Source organism: Bos javanicus, chromosome 27 (assembly GCF_032452875.1).
Source record: "Bos javanicus breed banteng chromosome 27, ARS-OSU_banteng_1.0, whole genome shotgun sequence".
NCBI classification, from domain to species: domain Eukaryota; kingdom Metazoa; phylum Chordata; class Mammalia; order Artiodactyla; family Bovidae; genus Bos; species Bos javanicus.
This window is the reverse complement of record NC_083894.1, coordinates 6,524,646-6,548,866: the sequence shown is the minus strand read 5'-3', so window position 1 is coordinate 6,548,866 and position 24,221 is coordinate 6,524,646. Positions and strand designations below refer to the sequence as shown.

Genomic DNA, 24,221 nt, shown 5'->3' with positions numbered 1-24,221 from the left:
ACAAGACTTTGTCATGGCTCTGTCTTGCCAGCATTTTAGAACCACTAACTCTTGGAGAACTTGAGCAGAGGAGTTTTTGAGACAAAAGAATTATTAGGAAAATGTCCTGTTTTCTATGACTCTGATCCTATTCATTTTCTTTCTTTTTAAAAAATACTTATTTGGCTGCACCAAGTCTTAGTTGCGACATGTGGGATCCTTTTTTAAGTTGCTTAAAAAGGTCCCACTTTTTTTTTAATTTTTTAATTAATATTTATTTTTTTTTTTACTTTACAATATTGTATTGGTTTTGCCATACATCAACATGAATCCGCCACGGGTGTACACGTGTTCCCCATCCTGAACCCCCTCCCACCTCCCTCCCCATACCATCCCTCTGGGTCATCCCAGTGCACCAGCCCCAAGCTTCCTGTACCCTGCATCGAACCTGGACTGGTGATTTGTTTCTTATATGATATTATACATGTTTTAATTCCATTCTCCCAAATCATCCCCCCACCACAGAGTCCAAAAGACTGTTCTATACATCTGTGTCTCTTTTGCTGTCTCGCATACAGGGTTGTCTTTACCATCTTTATAAATTCCATATATATGTGTTAGTATACTGTATTAGTGTTTTTCTTTCTGGCTTACTTCACTCTGTATAATAGGCTCCAGTTTAATCCATCTCATTAGAACTGATTCAAATGTATTCTTTTTAATGGCTGAGTAATACTCCATTGTGTATACGTACCACAGCTTTCTTATCCATTCGTCTGCTGATGGACATCTAATAGCCAGGACATGGAAGATCTCAGTGGGATCTAGTTCCCTGAGCAGAAATTGAACCTGGGCCCCCTGCAATGGGATCATGGAGTCTTAGCTACTGGACCACCAGGGAAGTCCCTGATCCTGTTCATTTTCACTGATGGGACAGAGATAGTTCCAGAGCCCTGCAAAGCCTCTGACAGCCACTTCACCTACGTCAGCCTTCACCTGACCTGGTGTGTGGTTCATAACAATCAGAAGCGATGATTCCAAGGTCAGGTGACTTTCCACGGGGCTCCTCCGTGTGTAGGTCCTGGGGATTTTGTCTTGGATGCAGGATTCTCTCAAGCTCTCATGTTCTCTAAACTTAACCAGGGTTTTTTTTTTTTTTTTTTTTTAATTATTTATTTGTTTATTTTGGCTGTGCTGGGTCTTCATTGCTTTGAGGGCTTTTCTCAGGTGGCGGTGAGCGGGGGCTATTCTTCATTGTGGTGCTTGGACTTCTTATTGCAGTGGCTTCTCTTGCTGCACAGTACAGGCTTTAGGGCACACGGACTTCATAGTCCTGGCTCATGGGCTCAGGAGTTGTGGTCCCCCCTCCAGAGTGCAGGCTCAGCAGTTGTGGTGCACAGGCTCAGTTGCTCTGCAGCATGTGGGATCCTCCAGGACCAGGAATCGAATCTGCATCTCCTGCATTGGCAGATGGACTCTCCACCACTGAGCCACCAGGGAAGTCCCTTCCCGTGCTTTTATAAATTTGTTCTGTTACCTGGGGAAATGTGGTTCAAGAAAGAATAAAGCGGCAGAGGAGAACAACAGAAGTTCCTGTGCATGAACAGATGGCGTGATGTCCCTCGGCAGCACACTAGGGCCAATGGAATGTCTTTGTTTGGATAATGAGGACATTTAATACTTAGTCAGGTATATCCAGGGTCATGGAGGTCCCATGAGAGCAGAATGGGCTTCCAGGGAGGACAGGGTGTCCTGGTTATGCTGGCTGCTCCGTTCTTCAGTGATGGGAATAAGCAGTTTGAATGGAAATGATTGTCAAATGGGAACATACTATGTTTATATTGACAATAGAATGGAAGATTACCAACAGCTGTCCTTCTGTTTCAGTTCAAGTGACTTAGGCTAGTTTGAGGAACCCATGGTTTTAAAGAGTAACTGGGCCTCTTTTCTGTGAACCCTCTCAAGACTCCAGTAACTAGTCAGTGGCTCCTCTCCTGTTCTGGGCTCCCCTGGGGCTCCCATCAGCTTGTGGAACTTGCCACCACATATGTTAGTTTGCTGGACATGGATGTGTCATGACAACTAAAATGGCGCTTCCACCCCTTAAGCTGAGCAGGAAGGTGAGCCATTTGTTCATTTCCATTCAGCATCTCTTTTCCAAATGGAAAAGTGCACGGCAGTGAAGTAGCAGTGGGTACAAAGCCCAGACTTGGGATCTGAGTTGCGCCTCTTGATTCTGGGACTCCCTGGAGGTAAGGGGCAAGAGCAGTGACCAGAGTGCATCTCAGATGCTCCTCTGTTCCTCAGTTTCAGATGTTACGGGGCTGGAGACTTGGTTAGAAAACTTGTTTTAAAAATTCATTTTGTTTGCTGAGGATTTCCTAGTATGAAGCATTAGAGTGGGCACAGAACTCTGATTTTATACATATTCTAGGTGATTAGAATCAACTTCGTTCTGGAAACACTGACCTAGATGAAGGCTACTTCTAGCTCTGCTATTGTAGTGTTCCAAGTATTCCTATAAAACTGAGTATGAATCTAATACCAGTTTCTATGATTGAACAACTCACATGGTGTGTGTGTGTGTGTGTGTGTGTGTGTGATGTGTGCTCATGCACACACATGCAGCGTGAAAAGGTGAAACTATTCCTTATTCCATACAAAGCCCAAACCCAAATGTATAAGTAAACCTTAGGTAACTGACAGTGAGAATTTGCTAGTTTGATAGACTATACAGACTGAAGATGGTGCAGCTCTGAACACCCAACACCTTTAGTGAGGAGAGAGAAGGGAGGATGATAATTGCAATTTGCAGATTCTAATGAGTAATTTATATAGATTAATGTAATGAGTGAATTGTGTGATTTATGAGGCAAAGAAAGCTTTCCTGAGGAAGCCATTTTTCACCTGAGTGTCTGAGTAAAGGGTAACAATATTGACTAAGATCTAGAATATTAAATGAAGATCAGTTGTGGAAAGAAAGTAATATATCGAAATGAAGGTAAGTTACTTTTGAGGTATCTATCAGAAATCCATTTAGATAAGACCTAACCCTGGTGGCTCAGGTGGTAAAGAATCTCCCTGCAGTGTGGGAGACCCGGGTTCTATTCCTGGGTTGGGAAGATCCCCTGGAGAAGGGGAAGGCTACCCACTCCAGTATTCTGGCCTGGAGAATTCCATGGACTGTATAGTCCAGAGGGTCACAAAGAGTTGGAAATGACTGAGCAACTTTCACCAATAAACTTTGGCAAGAAGTTCAAGTTGGAAACATAGTGTAGTTTTTCTTAAACAGGCTTCACTCAGGTGAGCAGAAACCATACTGAATATTTGAAACAGAGTGGATCTACTGCAGGTAACCAGGTGCACAGGGACTGACAGGTCAAAAGGGCACAGAGACTAAAAACCAGAGGACAGAGTTACCACCTCCATGCCACAAGGACGAATGATGATCAGAGATCTTTGGAGTTGACTCTGACATCTTTTTTTTTTTTTTTTTTTGGCCACACTGTGCGGCTTGTGGGATTTTAGTTCCTGGACCAGTTTTGAACATGGGCCACAGCACTGAAAGCGCCAAGTCCCAACCTCTAGGTCATCAGGAAACTCCTGACCCTGGTGTCTTTAAGATAAAAGAGTGACTAAGAGGCGTCTAAGAGGTCCCTTGTCTCTCGGTAGACGAGTCCCAGCATGAAGTGTGATGAAGGCTGAAGATGTTTCTATAGATTAAGAAGCAACTAGGGTGACAGAAAACATATAGTACCTTTCAAGTCATTTGGTGAGGAAAGGGAGAAAAGAGAAGAGGAGAGAAGGGAGAGAGAAAGTCTAGGTAAATTTAGATTCTCAAAGGCAGTTGGTTTTATCCCAGTCTGTTGATCAGGCACTGCTGGGAAAGCCAGAACCGGAGACCACTCCTCTGATTCCTATAGGTCATGTCCTCAACCTGTTGCAGTTTTAAGAAATGAGCCATAAAGATAAGTGATAATACCAGAATATTTTCCCAAAAAAGTTTATTTCTCAAAGCTTTTTACAAATTGTCTTGCCCCAGGAAAGTTTGTTTTGCTGCATTCTCTCCTATGTATTAATATATCTTTATAGGAAGCAAGCTTAACCCAGGAGATGAGGGAATTGTCTAGAGCAGAGCTGAAGGATTTTGCCTTCTTCTGCTTTGAAAGGGTATGGTGTCAGTCTTCTAGGATGAAAATGGCACATGAGATAGGTTTTGCTCTGCCTGAAATCTGGGACTCCATATTTTGGCAAAACAGGATAAAGGCAAGCCTCAATTTGCTTCAAAGAGCAAGGATCTCAGGAGAGATTTTGGAAAGTGTCCACTTTTTTTTGCATCTGCTTTCAACTTTTTGTTCAATCTAACTTCTCATTTGAGCTGCTAAAAACTGTTCCGTCTTTATGTTGGCCTTGTTCTGTGCTCATCTAGCAGTTCTCTGTGGACATGCTGAGAACACAAGACCAAATGAGAAGTCTGAAGAGGAGTAACTAAGCCTGTAACTGGGTGATCTTGAACTTGGATCGCTTCACCCATAATGAGGGTGTTGAATTAGATAATCTCGTTGGACTGTGAAGAAGGCTGAGTGCCAAAGAATTGATGCTTTTGAACTGTGGTGTTAGAGAAGACTCTTGAGAGTCCCTTGGACTTCAAGGAGATGCAACCAGTCCATTCTGAAGGAGATCAGCCCTGGGTGTTCTTTGGAAGGAATGATGCTAAAGCTGAAACTCCAGTACTTTGGCCACCTCATGCAAAGAGTTGACTCATTGGAAAAGACCTTGATGCTGGCAGGGATTGAGGGCAGGAGGAGAAGGGGACGACAGAGGATGAGTTGGCTGGATGGCATCACTGACTTGATGGACGTGAGTCTGAGTGAACTCCGGGAGTTGGTGATGGACAGGGAGGCCTGGCATGCTGTGATTCATGGAGTTGCAAAAAGTCGGACACGACTGAGCGACTGAACTAACTGACTGAGGGAGCTTAGTGCTTGAATAGACCATGATTTAATCAGCCCTCACTGCAAGTGGCCAGAATGAGGATGCTACTTAGTCTGTGGCCAGCTTAAATTTGGACAGGTCCAAATCTTTGTGGAACTCAATGTTCTAGATCAGACAGGGAACAGGAGACATTTTAAATAATTCCTCCATATAAAGGAGAGAGAGGAGGGTGCTGCTGAGGAGATCACAGTTGGTGTCCAGCAAGGGGTCCGTTTACCACAGAGTTGAGTCTCTTCACATTGCAAATAGCAGAATCTCGGTGGAGACAGCCCCAGGTCACATGTCTGGTAGAAGCCAGGAGTATAACCTTAGAACTCAATTCATTAACTTGCTCTTCAACCTTTCCATTCTACCTCTTTTATTAATTAGTTTACTAATTTTATCCATCAATAAAGTAACTAACAGCCCCTATATGAGGAAGGGGGATGCAAAGTAAACAAGACAGAGAGCCTCCTGCCCCGCCCCCAACTTCTCCCCATCCCAGAAGCTTGCAGCCTAGAAAAGGTATTTCCTGCAGCATCAGAGACTGGACTGACAACTTCAGAGAATCCTGACGTAGACGTCAAGGAGAGAAGATCTAGAGAGGTTCGCTGCACTGAGATCAAAGACAGAGCTACACCTCATTGATTTGTGTAGCTGCTGCTTAGCTTTTAATTATTGACTCTTTTTCTGCAGCAAAATGGTGTCAGTTCAGCTCTGCAGCCCCCTATCTTATCCTCAAAGGAAAGGCATTCGACTTCACAGCGACCATCCATTTTCAGACAGTGTATCTGTCTTTTAAGGCTTCTTGGGGCTAGAAAGCAAAGAAAGCAATTAGTCTTCAGTTATCTAGTACTTAATTACCAAAAACTTCGCCATCCAGGCCAGCTTAGAATTCCCTGTCACCCGAATTCCAAGGAGATACGGATTGTGAATCTAGCTATCAGATAAAGCAGATGTGACCTCAACAGCTGTTGTCTGAACTCACATCCCTGGTTCAGTATATACCATGTCCTTCCATTGGATTCAATTAGGAAAAATGAAAAAGAGTTCCCTCTGCTGTTGTCTTTATTGGACGTATACAAACAGAATGTTTCTTCCTGGGAGGAGACGATATACTTTTGAATTCCAGTGAACAATCTTTTCCAAGAAATGTTTTGTTTTTTTTTTCTTGTCTCCAAAATAATAGTCTCTGATAAATAACAAAAGATAAAGCCTGTTCTATTTACATTATAGGCAAATTGGTACTTTGGCATATGGTTGTGGAATTCCACATTTTTGCTTTATAAAGATCAAAAGAAACATAGTGCACTAACCTGCTCCATAAATACCATCAACGGAATATTATAATATTATCTTTACCAGCAACCTTAGGGCGCCTGAGGCAGTGTGTGCTCATTCAGAACAAAGAGACTAAGCTGAAAAGAGTAAAGTGTTTCAAGAGAGGAGTAATCGAAAAAATATTCTCTGGAAAAATAATTGAAAGAGCTGACAGTTATTCTCAAAAGGTGTAATACTTATGCTTGCAAAGCCACTCTGGGAGGGAAGTGTGGGCTGTCACACATCTCAGACATTACCATGTTGAAAGCTTGATGATGCCCAGGGTAGGGCTAACCAATGGAAAAAAAAAATGTCAAGAACTTAGATTTCTGCTCAGAGTAAAGGGAAACATTTTCAGTAGTCCAAAGTTGAACTCGGGATATTTTGAGTTATAGATCACTGAAATTTATCAAGCATCAGAGCAGTCAATTGACATGTCATATGTTTACATTGAATTGGGGCAAAGAATAACAATGATAATGATAAGAACAATGAAAACTGAATAATAATAATAGTTAACTCCATCAAGTGCGCCTGGCACTGTTTAAGCAGTGCATATAGAGACTGTCCCCAAGAAGTCATTTTCACCTTCCATCTGTTAGTAAGTAGTAGAACCTCTGAGTTTTGTCTGGCTGTTCAGGGAAGATTCCCCTGGAGAAAGAAATGGCAACCCACTCTAGTACTCTTGCCTGGAAAATTCCATGGGATACAATTCATGGGATTGCAAAGAGTCACAGGACTGAGCTACTTCACTTTCACTTTCACTTTTCAGATCCTTAGCTAAAGATGACTGTTTCTGGTTTTCTATTTCCGTCTAGCCTCATGAATGATTTTGGACCAATGAAATAGGACTGGAGTGATACGAGCTGTTTCTGTTTTACTCAATTTTTATTCCTTCCTTTTAGAGCATCTTAGAATCAGTGACATAGTCACCTGTTTGGGATGGCAAGATTGACCTTCCTCCCTGATCCCAGCATGGCTTACCTGATGAAGAAGAGCCTTCTTTCCAACCTACTCAATTACCTCTTTTGGAACTTTTACATGAGAGAGAAATAAACTTCCTTTTTTCTATGACTCTAGTTTAAGGCTTTTGTTCTCTTTTTAATTAAAACCAGTTGGCCTCTACTCTAATTAATATAATAAAATGTCTTAATCTTGAAAAAAATGCCCTATTGTTATTATTATTTCCATTTATAGGAAATAAATTGAAACACAGAGTTCATAAATCTTATGAGGACTGGAGCTGAGATAGGCCTCAAATATGTTGGCATTATAGTCTGTGTTCATCACCTCTTTTATTAATCATTAAACCCACTTGCAATGCTGAGATTCTGTGTGACTGTTGTGGTGGTAGCCCTAGCCTGTGCTCCTTATAGAGAAACAAGCATGTCTGAGCTGAGTTTTGGAAATAAGAAGCTCTTACACATCTCCTTCTACACTTGATTCGAATCAGCTGGAGTCTGGATGGAAGGAGATGGAGCTGCTGCTGCTGCTAAGTCGCTTCAGTCGTGTCCGACTCTGTGCGACCCCATAGACGGCAGTCCACCAGGCTCCCCCGTCCCTGGGATTCTCCAGGCAAGAACACTGGAGTGGGTTGCCATTTCCTTCTCCAATACATGAAAGTGAAAAGTGCAAGTGATGTTGCTCAGTCGTGTCCGACTCTTAGCGAGCCCTTAGACGGCAGTCTGTCCAGGCTCCTCTGTCCATGGGATTCTCCAGGCAAGAGTAGTGGAGTGGGGTGCCATTGCCTTCTCCAAGGAGATGGAGAGGACAGCTTAAAACTTGTTTCCTTAGCCTGGATTCGTTGTCTGACTTCACCCCCCGGCCCCACTCCCACCCCCGGCACCCCAAGAAAGAGACTGAGGCCGAAGTTAAGAAACTGACTTTACAAGAGATGGTTTGAAACATGAGGGCAATGTTCCTCAGCTCTGTTCTTTATTTCTAGTCCTGCAGGTTTTCAAAATTTTCAAAAGTGCGATGCAATCAACGACCTTCCAGGAAGCCTTTCCTGGTCTCCCCATTTGGAAACAAACTTCTGCTTCTGTGGCTTCTCTTTTACTTTTCTTCTTCATGGCACTTGTGAGCACTGTTTTGTATCATAGTTATTTGTGATATATTTGCATTCTAAACTTACTACATGCTTATTTGTTACTATGGGCAACCTATTTTTGATCAACACAGAAATAATAGACTAATAAACAGTAAGTAAATTAAGAGCAAAGGCCACACTCTAATGTTCACCTCCACTTTACCTCCTTCTGTTGTGGTCCCTAGAACAATTTCTCATTAGTGGTAACACACATTCAATAGATGTTAGGACAGGGGAGCTTGGCTTGCTGCAGCCCACGGGGTTGCAGAGAGTCAGACAGGACTGAACAACTGAACAACAAAAAGCTAGGTACTGAGGCCAGATTGTGCAGTAAGTAAGTGTAGCAATTCAGAAACCTCGAAGAAGAAATAGACAAGATGCTGTATGATGCATGGAGAACCCCATGAGGAAAGGCATCATAACAAAAGGAATGAAGGATGGTTGAGAAGGGAATGAACATAAAAGTTGATTAGGGATAAAGTCTTGGCTGTATGGAGTAAAAAGAACCCATTTCTAAGGACTCAAGGACTTCAAAGAAAACTAATCAAGGTGTTAGTGCTTTAAAGGATATAATTTTCCATCCGTGTGTAAGAGCCAGAAAAAAGGTTCAAGATAATCTAGGATTAGGAGATCTGCACCAGTTAGTTAGACTTGAAAAAATAGACTAAGGACCATCATAAGTTTAGTTTCTAGGCTACAGAGGCTATATTTCTCTAAATTAACAAGTTCTTTTGGAGTTTGTCTCTAACATTTTCTCTCATTTTAAAGCAATCACTTTGTCATACTTTGCAGATAGGTCAAAGATCATAGGAGGAAAGAGATTTAAACATAAAGAGAACTCTGAACCCCTTTGTAGAGCTTTTAGGGAAATTAACGAGATACTCTTCTGATTGAAGGTGGCCTGAATCAGTGTGGCCACAATGATTTGTGTCTAAGCTTAGGAAAAGATTTCCTGTAACTGGTTTGTTCTGGGACCTTTTCAGGACATAGGGCTGAGTCATGTACTCTTCTGAAAGCTGAGCTTTCTTCTCAAAAGACAGATCCTGAACAGACTGCCATCCTTACATCAATAAAGATTTCCCGCTTACCTGAGAAAATCTGAGCAAGAAGAATCATGGCAGCAAACATTAAGAAGAAGGTTTTCATGGCTCCAGGCATCAGTGGAGAGAGGATGAAGGAGGTACAGTGGCAGGAATCTAGCTGTTTTATCGAGGGAAATTGATTAAAACAAGTTCTACAGCTCTGAAACAGTGGAACGTCAATTTTGGTTTGTAGTGTTCATTAAGAGTGAACTATTTTCCATGCTCCACTGAATAATATGTGGGCTGCTGGGTCAGGTTTTACCTAAGTAAACACTTAGGAGAGAGTACCTTGTCTTCTCCTGTCTTCCTACCTGGAATGCTGTCTTCTACATCTCTGTCCAGATTTCTCCTATGTTCCCGAAACCCCTTCTCAAGCCCTACCACTTCTGTAGAGTCCATAACCACCATTCCTTTTATCCTTATCTGAGATTTTACATGCAATTTGCTTTTATAAGATTCACTCAGCCATTATTGATTGGCACCTGGTATATATCTTTTTCAAATTATACTCTATGAAAAAAATTGATCTCCTCATTTGTATTATAAACTCCATAAAGGAAAATAACTTTCTTCTCATCTTTTTCCTTCCCATTCATTCCTTACAACAGTATTTTTAACAATAGGTGCTCAAAATATATGTATTTGACTTATTGGTTGATAGCTGGCTGGTTAGAGGAATACGTGAATAATTAAGCAATCAGTATGAGAACTGTCATTAAATGTTCAAAGTTTTTACACATGTAAGATATGATTACTCAGGGTAATAATGTTAGTATTATATATGCCTATAGTTTATATTTTCTGGGAATAGTATTCATTCAACCAATATGTGTTGGACAGTGTGTAATGTCCAACAAATACCATGTGTATTTGTATGTTACTAAGAAATTTGAATTTTATCCTAAAATCAAAGGAAAGTCATCAAAGGGTTTTAAGTAAGGGGGTTATCTGAAAGATTTGAAATGAAATAAAGAGTTTTATAAATCATTAAGAGAAGAATAAGCATTCTATAGAAAAAATGGAAAAGACATGAAAGAGCAATTAAATAAAGGAAAGTGAAAGTGTGAAAGTAGTGTCCAACTCTTTGGAGTTCCCATGATCTATGTAGTCTGTGGAATTTTCTCGGTCAGAATACTGGAGTGGGCAGCCGTTCCCTTCTCCAGGGGATCTTCCCAACCCATGGATCAAACCTGGGTCTCCCGCATTGCAGGCAGATTCTTTACCAGCTGAACCACAAGGGAAGCCCAAGAATATTGGAGTGGGTAGCCTATCCCTTTTCTCCAATGGATCTTCCCAACCCAGGAATCAAACCAGGGTCTCCTGCATTGCAGGTGGATTCTTCACTAACTCAGCTATCAGAGAAGCCCAATTTATAAAGGAAGAAACATGAAAAAAAATCAAATGAGGAATTCCATTTCTAATAAACTGAAATGAGCTCCTAACAGATGATCGTTTCCATTGATAACAAGTGAAAGTCTGGAGGAAAAAAACAACCTACCCAAAGGATATGAAAGTTACAATAAAGACAGACATGTTTTGGAGAAAAGTCAAAACTTGGAAAAATGGACCAGAATGGAATGAATTCTCTGATTGCAATGTGGCATGAAGCAGTTAAAGCTCCAAAAATAAATACGTAAATAATCTGCCACCTTGCTAAACTTAGGACAGGCACAAGGACAGAATCAAAGTTACTTAAAGCTGGGGACTTCCCTGGCAGTTCAGTGGTTAAGACTCCACTCTTCCAATGCAGGGGGCGTGGGTTCAGTGTCTGGTTGAGGAAATAAGATCCTGCATGCAGTGTGGCCAAAAAGAATAAGAAAATAAAAAAGCATTCTGGAGGCCTGAAAGAGGGGCAGGTATTCCCACGCAAGGTTCCAAGCACAATCAATACAGGCTGTGTGGGCTTTTTATCTCTCGATAAAGAAGTGTTCCCAGCCTGAACTTGCCTTTTGTTGCTGAGTAGAGGTCAAAAGACTACACACGCAAGACTGCCATTACCAGCAAAATAATACAAAATGTTATTAACAACTGTATGCCTAAACATTCAACTGCTTACATAAAATAGTAATATTATTATTAATCAAAAGATGGCTTTGAAAGGGCATCTTTTCACTCCAAAATACAGAATGAGCTCCAAATACTAAAAAAAAAAGTTTAGTTGGCTCTTCATTTTTAGTTTCTAAAGGTAGAAAATGAGTTTATTGATTTGATATCTTTCTTCTTTCTAAATACAGGCATTTGAAACTATAATTTTTTTCCTCTAAGCATTAGTTTAGCTGCATCCCATAAGTTTTGTGGGGTTTTGTTTGTTTGTTTTGTTTTTTACATTTTCATTCACCTTGAAATATTTTCTAATTTTTCTTACGATTTTTTTCTTTGGCTCATTATTTATTTGGGGGAGTGTGTGGTTTAATTTTAGGAGAAGGCAATGGCACCCCACTCCAGTACTCTTGCCTGGAAAATCCCATGGACGGAAGAGCCTGGTAGGCTGCAGCCATGAGGTTGCACAGAGTCAGACACAACTGAAGCGACTTAGCAGCAGCAGTAGCAGTGGTTTAATTTTAACACATTTGAGACTTTCCTAAGTGTGCTTCTGTTATTCCCTTGTGGTTGGAGAGCATATTTTCTATGATTTCAACTCTTTTTTTTTTTTTTTTCAACTCTTTTTATTGAGAATGTTTTCTGCCTAACATATGGCCAGTCCTCGAGAATACTAAATGTGAACTCGAGAGAATCTGTGTTGTGCTGTTGTTGGATGGGCTGGGCCGTAGATGAGGTCTCATGGGGTTTACTTTTTATAAAAATGTTCTTTTGTCTCTAGTGGCCGGTTTGTCTTAAAGTCTGTTTTGTCTGTTTTTAGTGTAACCATTACAGCTCTCTTTTGGTGACTGTGTACATGGTGTATCTCTTCTCACCCTTTTCCTTTCTGTGGTCTGTGAGCATCACACCCATCTCTCTGCCTAATATCCTAAGGGCAACTACCCGGCGCTGTTCTGCTCTTGTCCTACCGTCGGAGGCGGCCCCAGCCACAGCTCTTTTCAGGCGTGAGCACCACAGGGTGACTTGTCTAGCTCTCCAGGCAGCCTTCCTTGAATTTAGTCTCTTAAGCATTGATGTGAACGTGATATTTTCCTCACCTTTCCCCATGAGAGGCTGAGTGAAGTCACAGTCACAGCACCACAGAGAAACCCTGTCCCTGCCTTCTCTAGTTTTCTCTTATACCCTCAAGTAGGTACAAGGGTAAGTGTTTCAGAACGCGTTTTGAGGTCAGCCTCTTTACTCTCCTTACCTTTGCGGTTTAGCACCTCAGTCAGGACTGTGGAAATTAATGATGCTTAGCGTTTTGTCCTCTGCCTTTTGGGAATTCGGCCCATACTGATCCGTCTTGCTCTGTAGGCACCGTTGTTTCCTTTCAGTTATTGTGAGAGGGCTTTCAAGTGGAACCCAGAACCAGGAAAGGGTACTAGCCATCTAGCATAAGGCCTACAAAAGCTACAGCTTCAGAATTGATGGAGTTCAGAGCTTGCTAACCAGGAGCATTATGTAGACCAACTCAAGTGGGGACACTGTAGGAGAGGCCCAGCCCCCGGGTCTCTCTTCCTTGCCACTTTTCTCTGCCCCATCCATCACCTAGAACCTTCCTCTTCAGAAGATTCAGCGGAAACCAATAATCAGAGATCTCCATAATTTACTGAGGAATCAACAGACACTTATCTGAGGCATCCGCTTGACATCTGAAAGGACTGACTTTTCAAGTAACAAGAAGCTAGTGTGAGCTGAGACTATATTATTCTGTAGGAAGGATCGGGTGTCTCAGGGAAAAAGAGGTAACTGAATACAGAAGTTCTAAAAGGAGCAAAGTATGGAAGAGAGGAGAGAGCAAGAGGAAGAAGGGAAATTTGTGAATGGTTGAGTGTTTGTGAGAGGTACCCTTTGAGACCATAAGCCGTCTGACTCTGCATGCTGTTTAAGGTAATGATTAAGGTAATAGCAGGGCACAGCCACTGGTCCTCCACTCCCTAGGACTCTGAGACATGTACATGAATTCTGTAAAAGAGCATTAGTTCAGATCCAGAATACTTTGTTTTGGAGTCAAGCAGTATGGGATGTGGGATGAGTAAGGAGTACCCTGGCTTTGTGATGTTCTCTGAGTCATCAGCTGCACACTCACTGTGGAGATCCAGGGAGAAGGACCATCCTCTGGCAGATGGTGACTCACCCAGATTTTTAGAACCAGATCCTCCACTAGCCACTTCCCTGAACTGTTTCCTGTGAAAATGAAGGAAACACTGTACAGTCCCACAAGCATTCTGTCTTAGATCTCTTCTGGAGAACAACTGATAAAATGTAAATATTCAGGCTCTGTTGTCTGATCTATTTACATTCATGTCAGACATGAAATGGTTCCCTCACCAGAAGCTTGAAGAAATAATTTAATTTGGACAGCTGGTGATAAAGTGTTGAAAGAACTGAACTTGTATAATGAGAGCAGTGAGGCAACCCTAACATTCAGTCAGTCAGTTCAGTCACTCAGTCATGTCTGACTCTTTGCGACCCCATGAATCGCAGCACACCAGGCCTCCCTGTCTATCACCAACTCCCGGAGTTCACTCAGGCTCACGTTAGTGATGCCATCCAGCCATCTCATCCTCTGTCATCCCCTTCTCCTCCTGCCCCAAATCCCTCCCAGCAGCAGAGTCTTTTCCAATGAGTCAACTCTTCGCATGATGTGGCCAAAGTACTGGAGTTTCAGCTTTAGCATCATTCCTTCCAAAGAAATCCCAGGGCTGATCTCCTTCAGAATGGACTGGTTGGATCTCCTTGCAGTCCAAGGGACTCTCAAGAGTCTTCTCCAACACCACAGTTCCCTAACATTAGCCACAGCTGAAATACCCCTCTGCTGGATGGTTGGAGGAAAAACAAGAGGCTCTGGTGTGAGTTCAGGAACAAGGACGAGATGGTGAGAGCTGGGCCTGAATGCAGAAGCTGAAACCAAAAGAGATAGTGAGGGAGGGAAACCCTGAGTTCTCCTGTTCTCTTATCCACCATTCAGCTGCCAGGCACTTGCAATAGACTGATACCAGCCAGAAAAACCAGAAAGCTTAGAGAATGTACTTTGCAGACAATATGCCAGTTATACAGAGCAAAGTAGGAAAAAGACAGGCATGGATCTGAGCGCAGAAAGACCAATGAAGCCACGGTCCTCTCAAATGTGGAGCAACATAGTCATATATTAAAACTGGGTGAGCAAGTTTGAGTAGGGCCTATCATTTTGACCTTTATTTTGTGAACTGCAAATTTTTTCATAAGGCAAAGTTATAGAGTCAACCATTTATACATATCCTATGTTGAACCTTTTAAATTAATTTGTAGCATTTCACCCATTGGCAGGAAGAGAAGGGCTTCCTTGGTGCCTCAGAAGATAAAGAATCTGCCTGTAATACTGGAGACCTGGGTTTGATTCCTAAGTTGGGACGATCCCCTCGAGGAGGGCATGGCGACCCACTCCAGTATTCTTGCCTGGAGAATTCCATGGACAGAGGAGCCTAGCAGGCTACAGTCCATGGGATCGCAAGAGAAGAGAAACATAAACTTGGTGTCCTGGACCTTAACTGAGCAGATGTGAGATGTTTTTAAAAAATACACATCATACACTTTAACACCCGTTGTTTTGTGTCTTCTTGATTATAGCCATGCTGAGTGGTGTGAGGTGTGGTTCTGAGTTGCATTTCCCTGAGGAGTAGTGATGTTAATCCTCTTTTCAAGTACCTGTTGGCCATTTTAATGCCATGTAGATGGACCTTGAACACATTATGCTAAGTGAGATCATCAAAAAAGGACAAGTACTGAACGCTATCTATTATATGTAGACTCTAAAAAAGCCAAACATGTGAAACACAGAGTAAAATAGTAGTTACCAGGAGATGGGAGTGGAGGGCTGAAGTCAATGTTGTTTAAGGGCACCAACCTGCAACAGGTAGTAAATAAGCCATAGAGATCTAATGCACAATATAATGAATACAGACGACAGTTTTGCTGAGAGACTAAAACTTAATTATCCAAACAGTATAAAGAAAGGATAAGTATGTCCTGTGATAGAGGTGCTCAACATCACTACAACAGAATCATATTATAATGTAGAAATGTATCAAACTAATATGTATGTCTTAAATTTACATAGTTTTATGTCAAAGATAGTCAATAAAAATACACCATAAGTACTAGAGTAAGTGAGTGACAACATATTGGCACAGAAAGAAATGATGTGGAAAAAAGTAATTTGTTACAGAACTATAACTCCATTAACAGTGATGTGGATGCTGTGTCCATTTATTTTGTGTTAGAATTAGTCCATAAGGATGAATACACAGAACATGGAGGTGGTCTGCACATCCTTTGCTGGTTTCCAACTATGACCTTGAGCAAATGACAACCTCCCTGGTCTCAGTTTCTTCAAATATATACAAGGACAATAAAATCTATCATATAAGATGTTTGTGAGTCATATGAGAAAAGTATATGGGCAAGATTCATAAGTTATAAGGGACTCTATAAATATATAGTAATAGTATCTGACTGTGTGAGTAGCTGTTAGGTACCAACTCATGTCTTGACTTTTTTTAAATTTAAGTATAGTTGGTTTACAGTATTACATTTTCTCAAGTGTACAACATAGAGATTCCATGTCTTATAGATTATACTACATTTAAAGGTATTATAAAATATTTTTATTTTCCATGCCATACAATATATACTTATAGCTTATTTATTTTATACATAACAGTTCGTACCTCTTAACCCCCCAACTGCTACTCCCCCCTTTCTTGCCTTCTCTTTCCCCACTGGCAACCTTTTTAGAGATTATCTTCAAAAAGAAGCAAAGGAACAAAACAAAGAGAGAAGGAAATGAGAATGATCCTGAATTCACACTGACTGTATGACTAGGTTAAGCTACATAACTTCTCTCCACCTTCCTTGAACATCCAGTCCCATTTCCAAAGCCAGAAGAGAGCTGGTGTGGCTTACAGGATCCTCCGCCGGCAGCAGAAAAAGTTCACTTTGCAATTTCCAACAATCTTCTCATCCTCAGTGCATATTTTCCTGCATTTGCCCCGACCGAGCCAGCACGACTCACAGGGAGATACGTCACCTGCACCAAGAAAGAGCTTCTGACTTGACTTTCCTGAGGACTCTCTAGGAATGGGGGAAGGCCCCAAGGCCATAGAAGAAGGGAGGGTTTGTGTTTATGACTATAAAGAGTGTTTTCAAGAAACGGCCTGGACTTCTCCAAAGACCTCCACTTTTTTCAGAATAGAGTTGGGGAGTTTAATGTTTAAGCAAAAGGAAGATGCAATCCCTTTCTCTATATGTTTAACAACTGCATGGGTCAAAAGTATAAGCACAGTTGGACGATGTCATGTATGTTACAGAACTATAAAAAATACATACCTGATGCTGCTGCAAAAGTTACAAAATGAAAATGGGAGAGAGATCTTGTGGTTTTGAAAGATCTTTGAGGGTAGAGTTTCAAGACTTAGGTTCAGTTTTGGTTTGGGCCAGGTAATGGCTATGTGTCCTCTCACTAAACTGCTTAGTCTCATCTTCTATAAAAATGGTGGTTATGATACTATCTGCCTCAAAGGGATGTTTTGAAGATCAAATGACATAATGCACATAAAGTTGTTAAGAGCTTGCCTGGGACATAGTAAGCACTCAGCGATAGAGGCAACTTTAGTCGCTCTCCCACTCTGAAATTCTGTCTGGACACTTCTAAATGTCTAGAATTACCCAGGAATATTTCTTTCAGTTCTGTTTATAATATGCTTTTTTCCTATACTGGGTGAGTTTACAAAAAAGATCACGGGGCTATTCATTATGAACAGGTCATCTGCAGTGGTGATGGATTTTCACTGAACCACCCTGACCTCCTTCTTAGACCACTGGTATACATTCGGGACACAGTTTACTGGATTTAGGAGCAGAGGCTGTTAAGAGTTGGGTAAGCATGCTCTCAGAGCAGAGTTAATTGGCTGGTACAAGCTTGGTCCTGTGACCTTGGTTTAGTTAGTACCATGATCTCATGAGAACAGCCATGAAATCCAAAGCTCCATGACCAAAATGACAAACCAATAACAAAGAGGTTTCTCTGTGAAATGGAAAAATCCAGATATGACACTTAGAACAAGAGGAAGAAAAGGTGGAGTTAGTCTGGTTATCAGTTGGTCTGGGATATCAGGCAGTTAGTTCTATTTCCACGGCTTCCTTGTCTCTGGAAGTTCAAGATACCCGACAGGGCCAGAGTTCCTAAAAGTAAAAGAGGGATTTATCTTACCTGCTGAAAGTGGCTGGGAATACTGGAGTCCTGCCTGGCACCCTAAATTCAAAACAAAGCACATTTTGAATATGAAAACCAATGCAGGGAAATAACACTGGGAAAACTTTTACACAACACTCTGTAAGAGCTTTCCCAGCTCACAGAGGTTGAATCTTTATTCTATTTTTGAAGGCTGGAACTCCTGGTATCCAATAAGTTTCTTTTTTTTTTTTTTTTAAGGAATCATAGTTTGCTTTTAGAAAACACTACTGCTAGTTCAAGAATTGCCATGAGAAGTGCAGTGGGGAGCTGACTGTCTCTCCTCTTCAGGGTGCTACATAGAAGAGTCATCAAGCTTTATGATTTGCCCCATCAAAATCCCATCTACTCTCATTTACCTGACGGAAATTGAGCCAGCATGAAGAAGAAGGCCAAGACAAAATAAAACATCTTCCTGCTCGGCGCCATCTCTGCGGGAAGACTCTTCAGAAGGGAGATTTGGGATTCCTTTGAGAGGACGAAAGGCTCCCTTATATTTGAAAGTAATGCGATGTGCTCTTGGTCAGTGAAGTGAATCCATAAAGAAAGCACACTTACATGCTCCGTTTCCCAGGATCAAGGACCAGGGTGACGCCCTTGGCCTCCACAGGTCCTTGTGTTGGGGGAATGCCTACTGGGCTGGTAGAAGGGACGCCAGGCCAGGAGCTGAGAGACCGGGGCAGCTCAGTCCTGGTGCGGGGAGTAGAAGGAAGCCCCACCCCACTCTCCCAGCTCAGCGAGCTCATCTGTCAAGCAAGGACCAGCTCACAGTTGTTGAGAGTGAGCACAGTCACTCTCCTACCTCTTCTGTCTGGTCTGAGGATCTGGTGTGATGATGACAAGAATGTGTTGAGCACATGGAATGCTCCCAGGAGCCCTGGTGCCCTGTGAGAGCTCAATAATCGTGGAGTGTCACTTCCCTGGCTTTCAGGTGTGCTGTCCCTAACTTTCCCAAGGAGAAAGGGAGGGGTAGCAGTCATTTTGCCAAGTTACTTCTGAGTCCTTGAACCTGTAACAACCCCACTGAGAAGACCAAAGTCATAACTACCACACCTCTTTAATTCATTAAGAACACGGGTATTGGGACTTCCTTGGTGGTCCGGTGGTTAGCACTGCAGGGAACCTGGGTTCTATCCCTGGTTGGGGAACTAAGACCACAAGCCTCAAGGTTTGGACAAAAAATAAGTAAAGCTACGAAAATGGATGAAATAACCTAGGGAGCTAATAGACCAAACACACACACACACACACACACAAAACCATGGGTATTAAAAGTTATACCCATATCAGGCTTCCCTGGTAGCTCAGTGGTATAGAATTTGCCTGCCAATGCAGGAGACATGGATTCAATCCCTGGTCTAGGAAGATCCCACATGCCCCAGAGCAAGCCAGCCCATTAGCCACAACTACTGAGCTTGTGCTCTAGAGCCCGTGCTTCATAGCAAGAGAAGCCACTGCACTGAGGCGCCCCACACCGCAACTAGAGAGTAGCCCCCACTTGCCACATGAGAGAAAGCCCGCATGCAGCAATGAAGACCCAGTGCAACCAAAAAACAAATAAATTTAAAAAATCAACGAGATGACAAGATAATAGATAAGATAAATGAAACTGTGTATCACTGAAAATATCCAGAAGTTTGTCTTTCCTTGGGGGCTTCAGTCTGCTTAGGTGAGGCTGGAAGGAAATAGGAGAAAACACATTGTTTTGGTCAATCATTCCTAACTGGATATGCATAAAGAAATATCTAACAAAAGCATGCTGACAAAGGTCGAAATTAGATAGGATATTCCCCAATTGCTTTTTAAAATACGGTTTTTAGTTTGGAAAAATTTTAGATTTTCTGCAAAGTTGCAAAGACAGTATAGAGTGTGACCACCTACCCACTGCCCCCAGCGCCTCCAATGTTAACGTCCATGTTGAAAGTTACTCATACTTGTCAAAACAGAGAAAGTCACAGTAGGACATGACTACATGGTAAACGCCAGGATTCCAGTTTCTCTAATGTTTTCTCCTGACGGGGACTGGGTTTGGGGTTTGGAGAAGGAGAACACAGAGTGGTGTGTCCTTCCCAACCCATTCATCACATCAGGGTTACATAATGCGAATGTGACGGACCCCTCCTGAGATGACCTTGACCACCTGATAGGCTCTCCTGCCAGGCTCCCCCAGTCTTACGTGATCTCCTTCCACAGTCTCTTCTTTGAAAGCAACTCATTTTCCTTTAAACTGAAATAATTAAGCTCCAGCTCCTGGATCGGGAGTATCCACAAATACCGATTGGAATTCTTCTGCTCAGAAACATGTCTGTTTTCTCAAATGTATTTATATGTTCAGTCACTTATTGATATCAGCAGAACATGAGGAAGTGAACTGGTGAACTTATCCAGATCACATATGAAAACCACCTTTCCATAACATAGCTTTTGAGGCGTTTGTGGTTGGCCTGTTGTTGTTGATTTAATTAATTTTTATGGGAGTATAGTTTTTCTACAATGTTGTATTCGTTTTTGCTGTGCAGCAAAGTGAATCAGTCATATGTATGCATATTGGGGGAGGTTTATGGTTGTTTCATCAAATGCTTCTAAGGTATCTTGACATTAGCAATCATAGCAGTGGGGCGATATGGATGGATGCATAGCCCCCTAATTCCACCTTGTCCTAAAGAGAGGCATTGCACTCCCTCTCTCCCAAGGGGGAGGGTTAAATTGGACAGTTCAGGTCTTCATCTCCACCCAGGTGTCTGTGGGCTATCTTGAGAGGAGCACAAGCACATCTTTGCTTCTGCCACGCCTCACTGATCAAGAAGTTATCGGGCTGGAGAAATTTATAAATGTGGGTGCTTGCTGCTCCTTCCTCGTGGTCACTGTGCTGATCTCTCAAGACCTGCAAGTCATGAGGACGTCCCTCTTTCTCTTTGCTGTCTTCTTCTTTCTGGCCCCAGGTAAAACGAGCACTTTGGCAGGGAAGGTTATCGGAGGTGGAGGCCCAGAGAGAGGATCTGTCTCAGTGAGCTCCCGGGCACAGCTAGCTCTAGAATGCTGTGACCCCCCCTTAGCCCAGGAGCCCTGCAGAGGGGACCAGAGGCTATTTTCCTCTAATGCCTCTGCTGGAAATCCTTTGCATTTGTTGTTGTCTAGGATGGACTGTCACAGGTTTGAAGACATCACAATATGCCAGGAAAGATACCTTTTGGTCCTCCCCAGTCTTACACTCACTAACAAAAACTTGGAAAAAAAATTAAAAGCAAGGTTAGCTATTGGTGGATCTCTTTAAAAATAGTTGTGATAGAGATTAAGTCCGGGAGGGAAGAGAGACAGAGGAAGGAAGAAATGGATAAGAAATGGGGGTGGAGCCTTGGAGACACTGTGTATCACGCTGGTTATGGTGCTGGCACTTAAAACAGGAAAGCTTAAACTGCCGTTCCTTAATCACAGATTGTAGTGCTGGATGCTGAGATGAAGCCGTCATGTAATGAAATGCATTTCTCTCTCAAGTGCCAGAGCCTTTAAAGGAGACTCCGTCTTACCTCTAATTTAGTGATATTCATAGCAACCCTCTTTGGCTTGGAAGGCCAAGCAAATTACATGTTACATGTTATATACACGTTACATAATTCAATACATGAATACATGTTACATGTATTTCATAGCTGTAGAAGTTAAACTTTAAATAGGCTGAGCAGCTCCTCAAAGTCCAGCAGAGAAGCAGGAGCAAAGCCAGGACATGAAGCTGGGTCTGTCTCGACCCAGTGAGGGGAAAGGTCCTTTCCCAATCAGAACCCCCGTCATCAACCCCAGGACCTCCAAGGGCTCCATTTGGATCCCACCCAAAATTATAGTCCAAGGCTAGGCCTGTCCGACATCCTGGAGAGCTGATTGAAGGGCTTTCTAGAAGAGACAGTGAGTCCGAGTTTGTACCAAATACCAGTGATACCCCTGACTTGATGCTCAGAAGTCCCATGGCAGCTGTGCATGTCTCTGGTCTGCTCTGCTGCAGTCACCCTGTGTGAGCGGATTCTGGGACAAGTACATATATGGGGATCTAGCACCTAAACTGTTCCTTCCACTGGCTTTGGTGGACACGTTGGAAACTGACCAAGGTACTCTTTATAGATCACTCATCCTTAGTGAACACAAGATGATATACTATAAAGTTATCTAATGTAACTAAATGAAACTGACCTATCAATGAGCCATGCATGCACACACAGGCAGGCACGGGGTTATGTCACCCTTTAGATGGTGTCTGTAATGATCCAGAAGAAGCCCTGTAGGCACGAGGGCGCGTGCTCATTCCAGAGGCATTCTCTTTCTGGGCCATCACTGTGAACTGGACCTATCACAAGGACTCTTGTCAGAGTGAGGTCCAGCACCCCTGGCCTGAGACAGCCCTCTGCTGTTAGGACGGCAGAAGGAGTGTAGTTTCCTGGGGTGGGAGCCAGCGTTCACTGAGCTTTGAAATACTGTGGTATTTAAACTTATAAACTTACATGCTGATGCTCATATGATTAGCACACATGCTGACACTAATCCATCTGGTTTTAATTTTATAGGTATGTGAATTAGGTGCCTTTATAAGTTGATGTGAATTGCAATTTGTGTACATTTGACACTTTCATTACATACACCCAAATTGTGCAACTCTAAAATGTTGATACTGCTAAGATGCACCGCCTGGGGAATCCTCTGGCAGGCCAAACTTCCACTGCAGGGTCACGGGTTTGATCCCTGGTTGGGGAACTAAGATATCGCATGGGATGCCATGGCCAAAAACATAAAAAATAAGCAAAACAAAATGTTAAAAAAAAAAAAAAAAGAAAAGATGCACTGCCTGTCTTTAAGTTGAAACTGGCTACTCTGGTGATTGCTCTTCATCAAGTACTAAGGCCAGAACTGGCCTCCAGTGCAGAGCAGCAGAAGGAAAGTCTGGGAGAACCACTCCCAACAGAGTCCACCTTCCTGGTCTTGAACACTTTTGATGGAATGTGGTGAGAAAATGAGACTGAGCCTCTTAAAGCAATCTCTCAACTTCTATCCACTACAGTAAACGTTTTGCTTTCTATGCATTTACTTCTTTTCACTGCAGTCCTGGGACATCTCCCCAGCCTCAGTTCTTGCTCCACCCTCACAAAATAGCACTTCGAGAGTGTGTTGGGGAAGCTTACCAACACAGGTGTTTATAAGAACAAGTTGATGATGTCCCAACAGATTTTGATAAAGAACATTAGCTTCTGTTTCCCAAAGTTCCCCCCACCCCACCAACCCAACCTAATCCAACATGCTGGAAGACAGATATGTCCTTCCTGGGCTTTCATCCTGTGTGACAAAATGACAGGAAAGTCAAATGGGAAACACTCGCCCACTGCCATCTCACTGAGATGAGGCACTATAACAACTCATAAAGAAATCCTCATTGGTTGATTAAATGACTGTACCTGGTAAGTAGGCATCTATGAGAGAAGAATTAATCCAGGTGGCTCTTTCTTCCTTGTGTAGCCAGGAGTGGATTTTTTGATGAGAAGTGCTACAAGCTTAAAGGGAAGTGCATCGAGTCTTGTCAGATAAATGAAGAACTTATAGGTCTCTGCCAGAAGTCTCTGAAATGCTGTGTGGCACTCCAACCGTGTGGGATAAATAAGGAAGGCAGTTAAGATCCCAGAGCAACACGGATGACCCAGCTCCATCTTGCTTTTATTCTGGCTTCCAGTAAGAAGACACTTTAATAAAAATAAATGACTGTCTTTGATCCCTTTGTCAAGTGCTTCACTTAGAAGGGGAATATGAGTAGCTAACCTTGATGGTTCCCGACTCTTGGCTTAATTTTCTGTAGTTTTTTGATAAGGGGCTTGTCCCTAAGCCACCTGATATTTCTTTCTAAAAGGGGACTAGAAGTTATTGTAATCAACAAACCTCTAGTTTGCTCTCAGGCCATCATCAACCTCTACCAACCTACTGAGATAGATAGATGATAGATAGATTATGGGTAGTCAGAGAAATGAACACATATCTAGATGGATTATTAATGATATATGGATAGACAATCAATTTATCAAGGACTATCCTGTGTTACACACCTGTCTAAATTTATCATCTTGACTCCTTGCCTTTAATTGTAATTGGAGACAGTTCCTATGGACTTGTTTCTTATCTGTAAGTCTGGAATCAAATTTGCTGCTGGGCACAGAGATTGTCAATATCTCTATAATTGCTAGTAGCTCCAGTGACGAGGATTCTGGTCCCACATTGACTTTCTACTATTTTCCTAGGCACTGGCTAACCGCCAGATCACCTTCTGACTCTAGACTCTAATGTTACCTAGTTCAGTCCTTACCTGAACTAGGTAATAGGAGAGCTAAGGACTCATGACAGGTAAGGACTCCCTGTCATGTTCCCTAGGCTTAAGATCCAACCTGGGTTCCCTGCT

The 24,221-nt window shown here is 42.4% G+C and overlaps 3 protein-coding genes across 3 annotated transcripts; 1 reads left to right on the top strand and 2 right to left on the bottom strand.

Moving 5' to 3' along the window:
- Window positions 1-5,597: 5,597 nt before the first annotated feature.
- LOC133239804 (beta-defensin 107A-like) lies at window positions 5,598-9,534 on the bottom strand. The gene is made up of 2 exons (XM_061404092.1): window positions 9,451-9,534; window positions 5,598-5,767 (listed from the first exon to the last, which is right to left on the bottom strand). The coding sequence occupies exons 1-2, from the start codon at window positions 9,518-9,520 to the stop codon at window positions 5,625-5,627; spliced, it is 213 nt and encodes a 70-aa protein (XP_061260076.1). The 5' UTR covers window positions 9,521-9,534; the 3' UTR covers window positions 5,598-5,624.
- Window positions 9,535-15,977: 6,443 nt separating this feature from the next.
- Window positions 15,978-18,560, bottom strand: LOC133239802 (beta-defensin 105-like). The gene is made up of 4 exons (XM_061404089.1): window positions 18,356-18,560; window positions 18,157-18,265; window positions 17,777-17,818; window positions 15,978-16,594 (listed from the first exon to the last, which is right to left on the bottom strand). Exons 2-4 carry the CDS (start codon window positions 18,224-18,226, stop codon window positions 16,467-16,469), a joined length of 240 nt encoding a protein of 79 aa, XP_061260073.1. The 5' UTR covers window positions 18,227-18,265; window positions 18,356-18,560; the 3' UTR covers window positions 15,978-16,466.
- Window positions 18,561-20,632: 2,072 nt separating this feature from the next.
- Window positions 20,633-23,543, top strand: LOC133239805 (beta-defensin 15-like). The gene is made up of 2 exons (XM_061404093.1): window positions 20,633-20,739; window positions 23,294-23,543. The coding sequence occupies exons 1-2, from the start codon at window positions 20,691-20,693 to the stop codon at window positions 23,446-23,448; spliced, it is 204 nt and encodes a 67-aa protein (XP_061260077.1). The 5' UTR covers window positions 20,633-20,690; the 3' UTR covers window positions 23,449-23,543.
- The last annotated feature ends 678 nt before the right edge of the window (window positions 23,544-24,221 follow it).

Bases quoted from the DNA above. Each gene is read 5' to 3' on its own strand.
- LOC133239804 (XM_061404092.1), bottom strand. From the start codon at position 9,520: ATGCCTGGAGCCATGAAAACCTTCTTCTTAATGTTTGCTGCCATGATT. The intron at 5,768-9,450 runs GTAAGCGGGAAA...TTTGCTTTCTAG, and splicing joins TCTTGCTCAGATTTTCTCAG to CCCCAAGAAGCCTTAAAAGA.
- LOC133239802 (XM_061404089.1), bottom strand. From the start codon at position 18,226: ATGGCGCCGAGCAGGAAGATGTTTTATTTTGTCTTGGCCTTCTTCTTC. The intron at 17,819-18,156 runs GTAAATGAGAGT...TTTTGAATTTAG, and splicing joins GCTGGCTCAATTTCCGTCAG to GGTGCCAGGCAGGACTCCAG. The intron at 16,595-17,776 runs GTAAGATAAATC...TTCTTGGTGCAG, and splicing joins TTCCCAGCCACTTTCAGCAG to GTGACGTATCTCCCTGTGAG.
- LOC133239805 (XM_061404093.1), top strand. From the start codon at position 20,691: ATGAGGACGTCCCTCTTTCTCTTTGCTGTCTTCTTCTTTCTGGCCCCA. The intron at 20,740-23,293 runs GTAAAACGAGCA...TTCCTTGTGTAG, and splicing joins CTTCTTCTTTCTGGCCCCAG to CCAGGAGTGGATTTTTTGAT.